The sequence below is a fragment of the Cuculus canorus genome, chromosome 8 (genome assembly GCF_017976375.1).
Source record: "Cuculus canorus isolate bCucCan1 chromosome 8, bCucCan1.pri, whole genome shotgun sequence".
NCBI lineage: Eukaryota > Metazoa > Chordata > Aves > Cuculiformes > Cuculidae > Cuculus > Cuculus canorus.
The window spans coordinates 25903560-25916108 of NC_071408.1; the positions used below are offsets into that span (position 1 = coordinate 25903560).

At 42.5% G+C, this 12549-nt stretch overlaps 1 protein-coding gene across 1 annotated transcript; it reads left to right on the forward strand.

The window, feature by feature from the left end:
- The first annotated feature begins 308 nt into the window (after nucleotides 1-308).
- ATPAF1 (ATP synthase mitochondrial F1 complex assembly factor 1) lies at nucleotides 309-12012 on the forward strand. The gene is made up of 9 exons (XM_054073642.1): nucleotides 309-513; nucleotides 1645-1753; nucleotides 2302-2352; nucleotides 3113-3175; nucleotides 4596-4646; nucleotides 6442-6489; nucleotides 8545-8640; nucleotides 10234-10341; nucleotides 11251-12012. Exons 1-9 carry the CDS (start codon nucleotides 323-325, stop codon nucleotides 11443-11445), a joined length of 912 nt encoding a protein of 303 aa, XP_053929617.1. The 5' UTR covers nucleotides 309-322; the 3' UTR covers nucleotides 11446-12012.
- Nucleotides 12013-12549: the final 537 nt, after the last annotated feature.

The window sequence follows — 12549 nt, forward strand, 5'->3', positions numbered from 1 at the left end:
GCAGGCGGGGCTCGGGAGCGGTGGGCGGGGCCCCGAGGAGGGGGCGTGGCGCTTAGAGGGGCGTGGTCCCAAGCTGTGGGCAGGACGATAAGGAAGGGGAGCGGCCACGGGGCCGTGGGGCCTGCGCGGTGTTGCGGCGTGAAGAGGGCGTGGCTTAGGCGATGGGGCGATGTGGGGGCGTGGCCCCGATGTGGGGGCGTGGTCCTGGGCGGTGGTCGGAGGCTGCGCAGTGTCGGAACGCGGCGCCAGAGCCTTGGGGCGGGCGGGGCGCTAAGGCGGGCGGACCGGGGAGCGCTGAGGAGGGCGGACCGGGGGGGGAGTCATGGCGGCGCCGCTGCTGCAGGCGTGGGGCCTGGGGGCCGCCCTGCGGAGCCGCGCCGCGCTCCGCCCGCTGGGGCTGCTGGCCCCGCCGTGCAGGGAGGCGACGGGGCCGGGGCCGGGGTCGGGGGAGGCGGCGCTGGAGGAGAACCCCTTCTATGGGAAATACCGGGACAAGATCCAGGAGCTGCGGAGGTTCGGGGGGCGGGCCCTGAGGGGAAGGGGGGGAGGTCGGAGAAGGGAGGGTATTTTAAGCCTTGAGACCGTGTGAGAAAGTTAATTCATACAATCGTAGAGTGGTTGGGGTCGGAAGGGACCTTGAAGCTTGTCCAGCTCCAGGCAGGGACACCTCCCGCTGGATCAGACGCTCCGAGCCCCATCCAGCCCGGCCTTGGACACCTTCAGGGATGGGGCAGCCACGGCTTCTCGGGGCAGCCTGGGCCAGGGCCTCCCCACACTCGCAGTAAAAACTGTCTTCCTAATATCTGACCTAAATCTCCCCTCTTTCAGATTAAAATCATTCCCCATCGTCCTATCCCTGCATTCCCTACAGTGAGTCCACAAGGTTTTCAGTGCGTCCGCTTTTGGCAGCTCATTCTAATGATCTAGGCCCAAATTCAGAGAGGTCAGAGTCTGCACACATATCCCAGTCCCAATGAGCACTCCACCAGCACTGCTGAGGGCCACCCTGCAGTCTAGATACAGCCCTGCTTATCAGGCTCTCTCCTTCTGGAAGCAAAGTTTGAGTTGTAACATCCCCTCTACTTGCTTTCCATTTAATTTCATAGACTCGTAAAACAATAGAATGGTTTGGGCTCAAAGGGACCTTAAGGATCATCCAGTTCCAGCACCTCTGCCATAAGCAGCGACACCTCCTAGTGGGTCAGGTTGCTCAAAGCCTCATCCAGCCTGGCCTTGAACAACACCAGGGTTGGGACATCTGTGACTTCTCTGGGCAACCTGTGCCAGTGCCTTACCACCCTCACAGGAAAAGATTTCTTCCTAATATCTAATCTAAATCCCCCCTCTTTTAGCTTAAAACCATTCATCCCATCATTGTGCTCCCTGATAAAGAGCCCCTTTCCAGCTAAGTTAGTTAAGACTAAATGCTAATTAGTTAAGGCCAAATGCTCTCTTGAAATTTGTATGTAGTTGATGCCAAGTCAGTGAGAGTCTCCCAACAGGATCAGCTTCATAAGAGATAGTTTTGCTAACAAGAAGTTAAAATTTTAAGTTAAAAGCAAGAATCAGTACCACAGTAAGCATTTTAAAAAGCCAAATGGTGTTAATCACCCAGTACTGTTAATAGTCCCTTTTCTGATTCAGATCCAGTCCAGATGTATTTGAATCCCGTATGGAAAAAAGAAATGAAGTGAAAAAGCAGCCTGTGGGATATTCCAAGCAAGGAGAGTTTATCAGATGCATGGAGGAAAAGGCAAGGCAAATTTTCTTTTTAATTTCTGTATATTAAAGCTATAATGTCATTTATGTAGGATCAGCACAATGCTACAAATATGCAGTGTTCCTATTAGTAAGAAACCCTGGAATTTCACACTCTGATGGCTAAAAATGTTGTTCTGTATGCCAACATATTATTTTTCATTTTTTTAGGCAGTAAATTCTGTTCTTGAGGCCTTATTTAAGTGTTTAATTAGTTCCAGATTAGTTTGGTCAGATGGAATTACATATTCTTGCACTTATCATCTTGTAGTGAATGAAAAAAAGCTGTTCAATAATATGGATCCAAAATGCATAATAGTTTGAGTTAATCCTGATCTTGAAATTCATAGTTCACATTAAACTACTCATCATCTTATTCTCCTTATCAAGGTTTTATTTTAATAAAACATGGTGCAGCAATCTGTAAGTGTCTTAAATTTGAACTCAGGGTATCTTTTCAGCAGGAATGTTATGTGTGGCACAAAAGGCAAATAAATGGTATGAAAGCATCAGCTATAAAAACTAAAGAATGTTTTCTTCTAGGCAGAAGGCTTGGGCACAAAGGCATCAAAGGGAGGCTTCACAAAAGATAAGGTAAGGGAAATGAACCTAAGTGTTAGAAAAGGACTTGCTTAAAGAATCAAGAATGTAGATGAACTTGTATTGCTACATCAGTGCTTCAGCCAAGAGCTTCTTGAGATAAAACTTATGTTCCTTATGCTGCACTTGAGTATAAAATACTCATTTACTATTGAGATCACGTTCAGGTCTTAAAAGTCCCAGCAGTCTGTCTTTTTGTCATCCAGTCCTTTCTCTCTTGACATCCTGGAAGTTCCTGCTGGTTAGTGGATTTGTACTGGATGCTGACAGTAATAAATTGAAAGGGTTAAACTGCCTTTACAGCATGGAAATTCATTTCCAAAGATCAGCCAGCAGAGGGACAAGAGAATGGTTTTATGCTTTCACATACTTGTATTTTGGCAAACTTTCTGTGTAAATCTGCCAACAGAGCATGTGCTTGAGAGGGCTGAAGGAGAAAGGCTGCAGCTCCTCTTGCAGCTTCAGTAGAGATCTGCAGAATTGGAGCAAAGTGTGTTCTATGTCCTGACAGAATCTATTTTGTTCTGCCTTGATGTGTGAATCCACTTCTCGGTGTGCGAATCCACTTCTCGGTGTGTTACTGCTTATGATTTTCTAGTTTCTTTGGCAATTCAGAGGACTAAGTCACATCGGAGGAACTTAGTTCAATTCACAGCTTGATTTTTGTTCTCTGTAATTGCATCCATTCATTCTGGATTCTTCTTTGAATCAGAGAATTGCCATTGTGCCAAATTCCTTATCCTTTCTCTTGCAGACGCTTGATTCAATCCTTAATGTTGAGATGGTGAAAGAAAAATCAGCGGAGGAGATAAAACAGGTGATGAATTTAAATGGAATAACTTTTGCTCCACATCTGTGCTTAATACTAATCTGTGTGTGATGATGGGAAATTTTACTTAGACTGAAAAATAAAATGTGGCTATGGATGTGTATTTAGAAACAGCAGATTCACGTGCATATCAGTGTAGAAGATAAGGTTTTCCTCGTATTGGTAAGTCCACCTAGGATGTTCCCACCTGATAAATGATACATCTAGACTTGATGACTCAAAAAAATGTCTCTGATGTAATTCTTACTGTTGCTATTTAATGTGTAGCAGTTGAATTGGCATCAGGAAGCTCCCATCAGGTTTGAGGCCAGGTAAAGGGAAATCCTCACGGTAGCTCATGTGGATTTGGCTATGTCTGTTCTGCAGAAATAAAGCCAAAGCTTTTGCCGTCTTCTGTCTTTGTTTGCATTACCTTTTACTCAAGGTCTCAGTACCCATACTAACGAAGGTTAGGGTAAGGAGGAGGTTGTGAGGGAGTCCAAGTCTGTTTGAAGAACAGTGGGAATCATATTATTCTCCCTAATATCTGCCTGGCTTTGCACTGTGTTCCTTTTTATCTAGTTACCAGTCACATCTGTTCCACATTTCTGATGTAGCTTGAGTTGGATCTGTTATTTTTTTTCCTAATCAAAGTGTGTGCCAAGAAACTTCATGTAAGGATGAGTGTTGGAGGGGAGCAGCAGATACAAAGGACCCTTCCCGTACAACTTGGAGAGCAGAAATCTAGCTGCTTTCCTGATAGCTCAGGAACATTATAGAAGTGTTTATGTGCTCTGCAAGGAATGGTCTGCAACCAGTTCTAGCAGGGAGTGCATTTGATAACTCATGATTATCCTTTGAGTGCCTCTGTTTCCATTTCATTGCTCAAACATTGTATGGACAGTTCTCATTAGTTACATAGGACCGGGAAGGAGCAACTGAGAGAGTCCTGGATTCGGCTTTTAATTGTACTTCTTTTATTAAGGACTTTGAGGTTTATGTAGGTATTGCCATCCCAATGAGGTGAAGAAAAAGATTGTGAATGCAGGGGAGCATTGTGCAAAGTCTTGTCTTCTGTTGAAAGTGTTTTGTATGTTCTTTATTAAAAATACCCACCCACCTGAACCTTCTAGAGCTCATTAGTGTGGTTGTTGGGTACAAAGCGTTTCTGATAGCTGGTAAATCTTGGGCCACCTCTGAGCCTGCTGCTCATTTCTGTTACCTAATCCAAATCTGTCAGTTGGTACAACAACTCTGGAACCTTAGGAGAAGTGTTTTACATTAGCAGGAAAGTCAGTCAAGCCTAATCGAAAAATGACTTCTCAAAGTCCTTACAAATGCTAGTTGGCTAAAGGAATTCCTTGTAAAGCATTTCATATTGCTGCTAGATGCTTGATTTTTAACTGTAGCTCATCTTTGTTTCCTACAGATCTGGAATCAGTATTTTTCTGCAAAGGATACAGTTTATGCTGTTATTCCTGTAAGTAACTCCCCTTTAGTTACGTGCTTGAAAGGCCAGTGTGCAAAGTTTTCCTTTCTAACTGTGATTCTGTTGCTTTTAAAAGCAATCATTGAAGGAAAATGAGGTTTCAAGAACAAACTTTCTTCCAGATTGAGTGATCTTGCTGGCCCAAGTAAAGGCTTTTGTCTCCCTTTTTCCCTCACTTGCATCAGTCTCAATAAAGCCAGTACTTTTTTTATGCACGCCTGACTTGAATTTCCTACTATCTTTTATTATGAGTGTCCAGTACTCTTTGCAGGGCCCTAGTAACTATTAATGTAGCATTTGTATTTTCACATAATTTTTTCTCAGCGTTTCTCATTTCTTTCCCTTCTTCCTGCAGCACTGACTGCTAACTAAAGTATAACATGGCAGTGTTAGCGCACTTGGGTAATAACTTGCACATGGGTAATCACTTAATGACTTCTTTCATACATTGAAAGTTATTGGAAGCACTGTCTTTCACTGAGATTGCGTGGTGCTTCCTGTGATAAGATCATATTTCTTATGCCTGATAACTTCACCAGATGTTAATTGTTAATCTGCTGCAGGTTTTCTTGCTTTTGGGATTTCTTTTTACTCTTTGTTTCAGAGTTTCTATGTGATTATGATCTCTTAAATCTGCCTGTTCACAGCTGGGCACGAACTGTGTGTTTCTCGAGTTCTTGAAACCCCGTTCAGATCTGGGGTCTGTTTTGGAGTTGTACGGGGCCCTTTGAGCCGAGGCTGAAGTGATAGGAGGCTGTGTTCTAAATGTAAGAAGCTCTGTATGCTCTGAAAATGGCAGCATGGGGTTTGAGGTTAAGCAGCTTTGTGTTTCAGCTTTCCCAACATGTGGATGTTGTGAAAATAGTTTGAATCGCACCTTTACTGTAGCAGAGGGCCAAACCCAGGGACTCCATTTACTACGGTGTAGGTCTTTCATTAGTGGGGCTGGCAGTGTTCTGCGGTGCGCTGTTTTAGAAGGAGCTTTGGAAGCTTTTAAGGCTTTAACGCAAACCAGATTCCAGGCACATTAGGAAGTAGTTCATGGTGTCATCAGGGAAAGAAACTATTACTTCTTTTGCCAGAAGCATTTTGTTGGCTGGAAGAAAGGCCTCGCGTAATTCTCGAGTGCTCGAAAGCACACACGGAGGAATTTTGTGTTGATGAATAGCATGTGTTTTCTTTCATTAACACATTAGAGGAGGTATTAATATCTGGTGCTGGGAAGAGAAAAGCAGGCAAAAGATTTGGGGGAATGCAGAGTGCACATGAGTGAGATTGCAAGATATCATCAGGGTTGACCAAATATGCTTGTGGTTTTAATATAAACTGAAGCAATAAGTATATTATTTGAGTAAGTATCTAGACTGCATTTTAATACTGAAGAACAGATGGCTAATGTAAAATCCACAATTTGGGGCCAGGGATGTGTCATCTTGCTCAACTGTTGACACCACATGATGCAGTGGAGCTTTGGAGCTTTTACTGAAAAAGGATGTAATGTAAGCCTAAAGCATGGGCCTCCCACCTCCAGTGAATAAAGCTTTGAATCCAAGGGGTTGCTGCGACATCTTAGAGACAGCATTGTTAAAATGTGGTACCAGTGACATTTAGGTAACTAAGAACTACATACAGTTTTCCATGCACTCATTGTTATCTGTTCCTGCAGTGAGAGCTTCTGTAGATGGAAGTTGAGGCCTGTAGAGATTAATGAGATGATTCTGAATGACTGTGCATCTCCATTTGTGTTATGAAAATTGAATTTCTCTCTCTCTCTCCTTCCCCAAAGGCTGAGAAGTTTGATTTAATATGGAAAAGAGCCCAGAAATGTCCATCGGTATGTATGGCAGAGACTCGCAATGCATGGATATATAACTGTAATGCATTTGTCCTCTCTAAAGCCAAACTTGTAAACTTTTGACCCTTCTGTGTTCAGACTTTTTATATCAGCTCGATTAGTAAAATTCAGGGGTTCAAATATTTGCCTTAGTATTCAGATAAAAGCAACTATTCGTATTGTATTAAACAGTTTTAACCTCAGCATTGGATGTCTAGATACAAAAAATGTAGAGATTAGTAACGAGAGTGCAAAATCTCCCAAGAGATGGATTTAGGTGCATGCCTCTGGTTTCCATTAATTGATGTCTTGTGATTAAATCTCTTCTGTGTAGGGTTGTGAAGAGCCAAGCCTCATAGGGCAGCTTCATTGATGTCCCTGCGTATTTTTCCTTATTGCTTAAAGCATCCTTGCTTTAACCTGAAGGAACTGTTGTTAACTATAGCTGCATGGCACCATTGCATTATGTTGCGTGTTTATGGAGAAAGTGAGGTCTCCTGTCTTAGGATTGGTGTGAGTTGCTCCTCTTTATGTTTGTTGAAAGTGAAGATGAGCAGGAGTATCTGAAAGGGAGAAAAGGCAAGAAATCGATATGTTGGGGTTCTGTGCACAGAACGAGCTGAACCTTGTCATCTATTAGCCTGCTTTTCCTCGTCATAAATGCGTGTAGCTGTGTTTTCTGCACCACACTGGTGATCTGTTGTAGGAAATACTGGTAAGCGATAACGAGCTATTTGCGTGGAAGCCAGACTGGGTAGGCACCATGTTGTATTGACATCCTGGAAGTTCCATTTGACAACTCACACTAAAGGAGTGTGAGTTGTCAAACCTGTATGGCATGCACCGCAAAACTAAATAGTGTAAATTCTGTTGCCCAGCATTGCAATTCAACAGCTGTGATGGGGAGAAAGAGAGGAATTGGGTGTAGTCAAACCCTTTATTACAGACACAGAGTAAATACTCTGTGCATTGTGTCTTAGGTGGATGCTAACACAGCAAAGTATAAAATGCCGAGCATGCATAATGCGGTTAGTTCAGAAATGAGTGGATTCACTGTTCCTTATATGGGCTGGTGGATATCTTAAAAGCTTCAATTAGAAGATTCCTGTGTGAACGAGCATGTTGTTGCTTTGAAGAAGTTAAACTACAAAAGAGCAGAACAGCTAACAAGCTAAAGGATAGCCTTCTGCCGTTCCGCACCACGTGCTGCTGGATTAGTATTGTTGCCTGTTGGAAGAAGTGTGTTTTTACAGTAATTGGTGTGCTGAAGCATGGCCTTTGTTCAGATTTCACTGTGCTGAGACAGAAATGAAATGCTGCATTCCTTTATGAAAACAAAGTAGGTAGACTTAGCTGCACTGAGGAACGCTTTTGTAGATCTGTATAGGAGACTTCACTGGGCTGATGGAATGGTCCTGGGTATTTCATTTGCCGAGAGCAAGATCAAATATATCTGGCTTGCCAAGCTACCTGGAGCTTGGAAAGTTACTTATAGCTTTAGGTGCATTTCTGTACAGTGTGTTGGTATTTAATCTCAGGTATCCTGCATGTTTTTATGCTCCCATGATGTCCTTTCCCTTGGTGTCGGAAAACGGGTAAGCGCCTAGACTAAGGAGCTGAACAGACTGTAAATCTCCAGAGAGCGAATGCTTGCTGCCTGTTCTGGAGCAGTTAAAGAAATTACAGAATTGAATACTCTGAATGCTCCTTACCTTACATTTGACTATTTCTGCTGTTAATTTTCTAGAAGTGAACAAAACAGTCAGAGTCTGAATCTGCTTCACTGTCTTTTCCTTTCTTTTTTCTGTCACTCATAAAACTGGTAAAAATATGTGTCAATATATTTGCTAATGAAATAATACTGATAGGGAAATGCTGATTTATCGTCTGCTTTGAAGCCTGGTTCCTGCTGTCCTGTCTTCCTTAGTGGGGCAAATAAACCTTTTTTTTCTATTGTGGTTCTCTTGCTAAAGCATTTATGCTGGAGGCCAGTATGACACGGGCATCATTTTTTTCTGTGAAAAGGAGAATTATTTTTTTATCATTTCTCTGCAGTTTCTATATGCTTTGCCAAGAAAAGAAGGCTATGAGTTCTTTGTGGGGCAGTGGTCAGGAACGGAATTGCACTTCACTTCCCTAATAAACATTCAGGTGAGTGGTTGAAATAAAAATGTCGAAAAATGGTTTAGAATCCAGAAAAATATGGTATCAGCGTACCACAATACTGTTGTGCCTTTCTTAACGATGGTACATGGTTCTGACCAGAGCATTGTTAATGGGTTTTGTCATTAAACGAGTTGAGGCATACACCTGACCTGACGTAACCTAACCTACCATTAGCATAACACATACATCACATAATAATTATTTAAATACAGTATTACTGTATTGTCATTACTGTAAAGTACTGTACTTGCCAACTGCATCATGGAGCTGAAGGTTTCTGTCTTTTCTTGTGAAGCCAGGCAGAAGGGTTGGTTAAGACAGCTTAATGCCATCACAATGGAAGATGCCTTCAAAATAATTTGTATATAAATCTTATAGAGTACTGTATTACACTGCACAATTTCTTTCTCGTCAAATTCTTCAGACTCTTTAAAAGACATCGTTCTGCAATGCAGGACAGTATATAATATTTGCTAAACTAGCGTGTTCGTTCAAAATTTTAAAGTAATGAATTCCAACAGGCCTCCTTTTCACAGGGAATGTGCTGTTCAGACTAAACAGTGCATTTTTGAAGACAAGCAGTGGTTTAGTATTTTGGAGTTAACAAAACGCTATGGAATCCTGCAGAGAAAGATGCTTCACTTTTCCCCACATCCCTAGTCCCTTGGTCGGTGATCTCTACCTGGTGCTCCCAGACCTCACTGCCTGTTGGCATGTGCGTAGCAGCCGTTGATGCTCCTTGCAGTCTGTGTTCTCTTCCATTGAGTTGGCTTGTTCTCTTGCTGGAAACCAAGTAACTTTCAGATTTGCAGTTAGGTACAAGGTTGCATCAGTTTACAGTGTTTCTGGTTTTTCTTCTCCTAAAATCTCTTTGTGCTATTGGTTTGTTTGAGCATTTACATATAAAGAAGTGGTGTAAACGCTGTTGCCAAAGGAATGCGAAGCCTGATTCTCTACCAGCTGCAAAAAGAAGGAATGCTGAGGGAACAGCTGGAAGATGCGCCAGGGAACGTTTAGGTTGGACATTAGGAAAAGATTCTTCAACCACAGTGTGGTGGAGCACTGGAACAGCTCCCCAGGGAAGCAGTCGCAGCACCAAGCTTAACAATATCCAAGGAGTGTCTGGACAACGTCCTCAGGAACATGGTGTGAATGTTGGGGTTGTCCTGTGCAGGGACAGGAGTTAGACTCAATGATCCTTGTGAGTCCCTTCCAAAACGGGATATTCTGTGTGGTTCCATGAAAATAGAAGCTCTTGCCAAACTTTTTAGAACTGTTTGTGGAAACTGCTTAAAGTACCAGTAGATGCTTAATGAGTTTTAATGTCTTTCTGGAAATTGTGGGTTATTTTATATGCAGAATGGTCTTCAGTTGAGAAAAAACCCAAGCTAACTGCCAATCCCTTGTTTTCTCTAAATGTCAGGGATGATGAACGTTTAATTAGAACTGACCCTTAAGCCTTGAAAAAATACTGTCTTCAGAGCAGGTAACTGCTTAGTGTTTGTAACCAAGCCTCAAAATCTGCAACAGAGCTGAAATTCTTTATGGGATACTGACAGGTTTCTTTATCTGCTTCAGACCCAGGGTGAAACTGCTCCTAGCCAGTTGATCTTGTACCATTACCCAGAGCTGCAGAAGGAGAAAGGGATTGTACTAATGACAGCAGAAATGGACTCGAAGTTCTTGGTAAGAGATATCTGTTCATTGGCTTCCTTCATTTTATGCTGCAGCTCCTCCTATAGTTTTGAATTAAAGCCGAATTAAAGTCTTAAATGACCCTTTCCCAAAGAGTAGACTTAGTAGATTTCTTTACCCTGCTTAGTACTAGAGAAAGCTGAATCATCAGGCTTGTCTATCTGGTGATTTCAGCTTCTGCGTTTTTTGTTTTCCTTACTCTGGGCATTATGTTTTATTGTTGTAAAAAAAAGAATAGAAATACTGCTGTATTTTTATGAATGGAAGCAAATTTAAGTGAAAGCTGTTATTACCTGCCAACAAGTTAAAACAGTGAAGCTTAATACTGTGTGTCAAATCAGGAGACCTCCAAAGCTTCGTGTAGGGCTTCTGCATGCCTTTGCACTTTTCACCCTGTGTGGGTATGCAGTTATTTCCATGTCTGTAATAGTGCAGCGCTAGGACTAATAGCACTAGGGATTATAGTGGTGGAACAAGATAACTAAAGCATCCCACCTCTAACTGACCTACTTACATCAGTTCTGAAACCATACGCAGAGGAGTCACTTGTAATGCATTTGTTATATCTCAGGGTAGACAATCTTAATTTTTGCAAACAGGTCAACTGTAAGTAGGGAAAGATGAGGCTTTGGTGCCTTAGAATGTTCAGGGATCACAAAAGACATTTGACCTCCGAGGTGTACGTTCAGTGGGAGAGTGGTTTGTAGGTGCAGTGTTGAAGTGTGTAAGTAGGTCAGGAACAAGAGAGAGGTCATTTGTTAAGATATTTGCAAAACTGAGGTGACTTGAGGCATTTGATGAGTTGGAGTGCAGCCTTTCAGCTGCTGAAGAGTCTTTTTTTCAACAGGATACTCAAATACAGCATGACCAGATGGTAACAAATTGGTTTTTGACTTGCAGGTGGTCCATGAAGCACAGTGCTTGGCGAATCAGGTGCAGCTCTTCTATGCAACAGATCGTTCTGAGACCTACAAATTAGTGGAGACGTTCAACCACAGATCTAGTGAATTTAAATATATGTCAGTTATAGCAGAGCTTGAGCAAAGCGGACTTGGAGGAGGACTGAGACCTGGTCAGGGTTCTGACAAGTCGTAGAGCTTGGCCTGTGTGAAGCGAGCCAGCAGCAGGCAGAGCGGTTCCCAGCTGGGGTGGTCATGTCTCTTTTGGTTTACAAATGGGGTTTGGACACAGAAAGGATCTGGAGACATCCTGGGAGTGTGGTGGACAAGGCTGTCTGGCAGTAATGCAAGACTTGGGCCATTTGAATGACAATAACTGGTTGCCAAAGTGGAGCCCTGCACTTCAGTGTATCTTCATCAGAACGAACCATTTTCCTATCCTGTAACTTGTCGCTGCATGCCGTGTTTTTGAAATCTGAAATAGTGACAGAAGGGGAGATGTAATGGACTGCACTGACATCAGGAGACAGATAACAATCAATGTTTCTTCTCAGTAAATGCATTTTAAATGCCCTCCGCCATTATAATTGCATGGTCCAGCGCTTTTTAATCTGTGCGGAATTTCTACAGGCTTGTCCAGCAAGAAAAGACAGTAGGAGCGATGCTCTAAAACAGACTCCTTTTTGTTACTTTGTGTGTGAAGTTCCTTACACAGATGTATACTGTGACCTGTGTTATTCTCAGGATTAAAAAATAGTGACTAGATTTGTTCTGGGAAGTTTGTTCTTAATTGATACATTAACTTTATCCTGTTGCCGTGTTTGTATCTTAAAGGTGTTTAGACACCTAGAGGTCTAGAGGAGTAGGATATTATAAACACAGTTTTATTTTTGTATATTTTTGAATAGTGCAGAGGAATTCTTGCACAGTTTATAGAATTAATTTTTCACAGACTGGCAGGTCAGGTACAAATGGTGTTTGAAGGCACAAAACGTAGCTCTTGCTCCCATTTCAGGAAAGCTGCTATCTCCAATAAAAGTGAGATGGAATTGCATAGTAACAAAGCTAGGGCCACCAACAGGTTCCTCAGCTGCTAAGTGACAACACGTGAAAAAGTGCTTTGGTGTGAATATGTTTTTAAGACTCTGGCTTTTAAGGACTGCAGCTGGTTTGGTTTTTTTTATACTCGCCTTCCACAAAAGAATCAGAAAGCATTTGTGCTTTGAGCTTCTCTTATATTCATTCCCAGGAGGGGCAGCCAGTGCGTCTGTGGACAAGGGTGCAGTGGAGCAGTGCTAAG

Coding starts and splice junctions, on each gene's coding strand:
- ATPAF1 (XM_054073642.1), top strand. CDS start 323: ATGGCGGCGCCGCTGCTGCAGGCGTGGGGCCTGGGGGCCGCCCTGCGG. Junction 514..1,644: donor AAGATCCAGGAGCTGCGGAG/GTTCGGGGGGCG, acceptor TTTCTGATTCAG/ATCCAGTCCAGATGTATTTG. Junction 3,176..4,595: donor CAGCGGAGGAGATAAAACAG/GTGATGAATTTA, acceptor TGTTTCCTACAG/ATCTGGAATCAGTATTTTTC.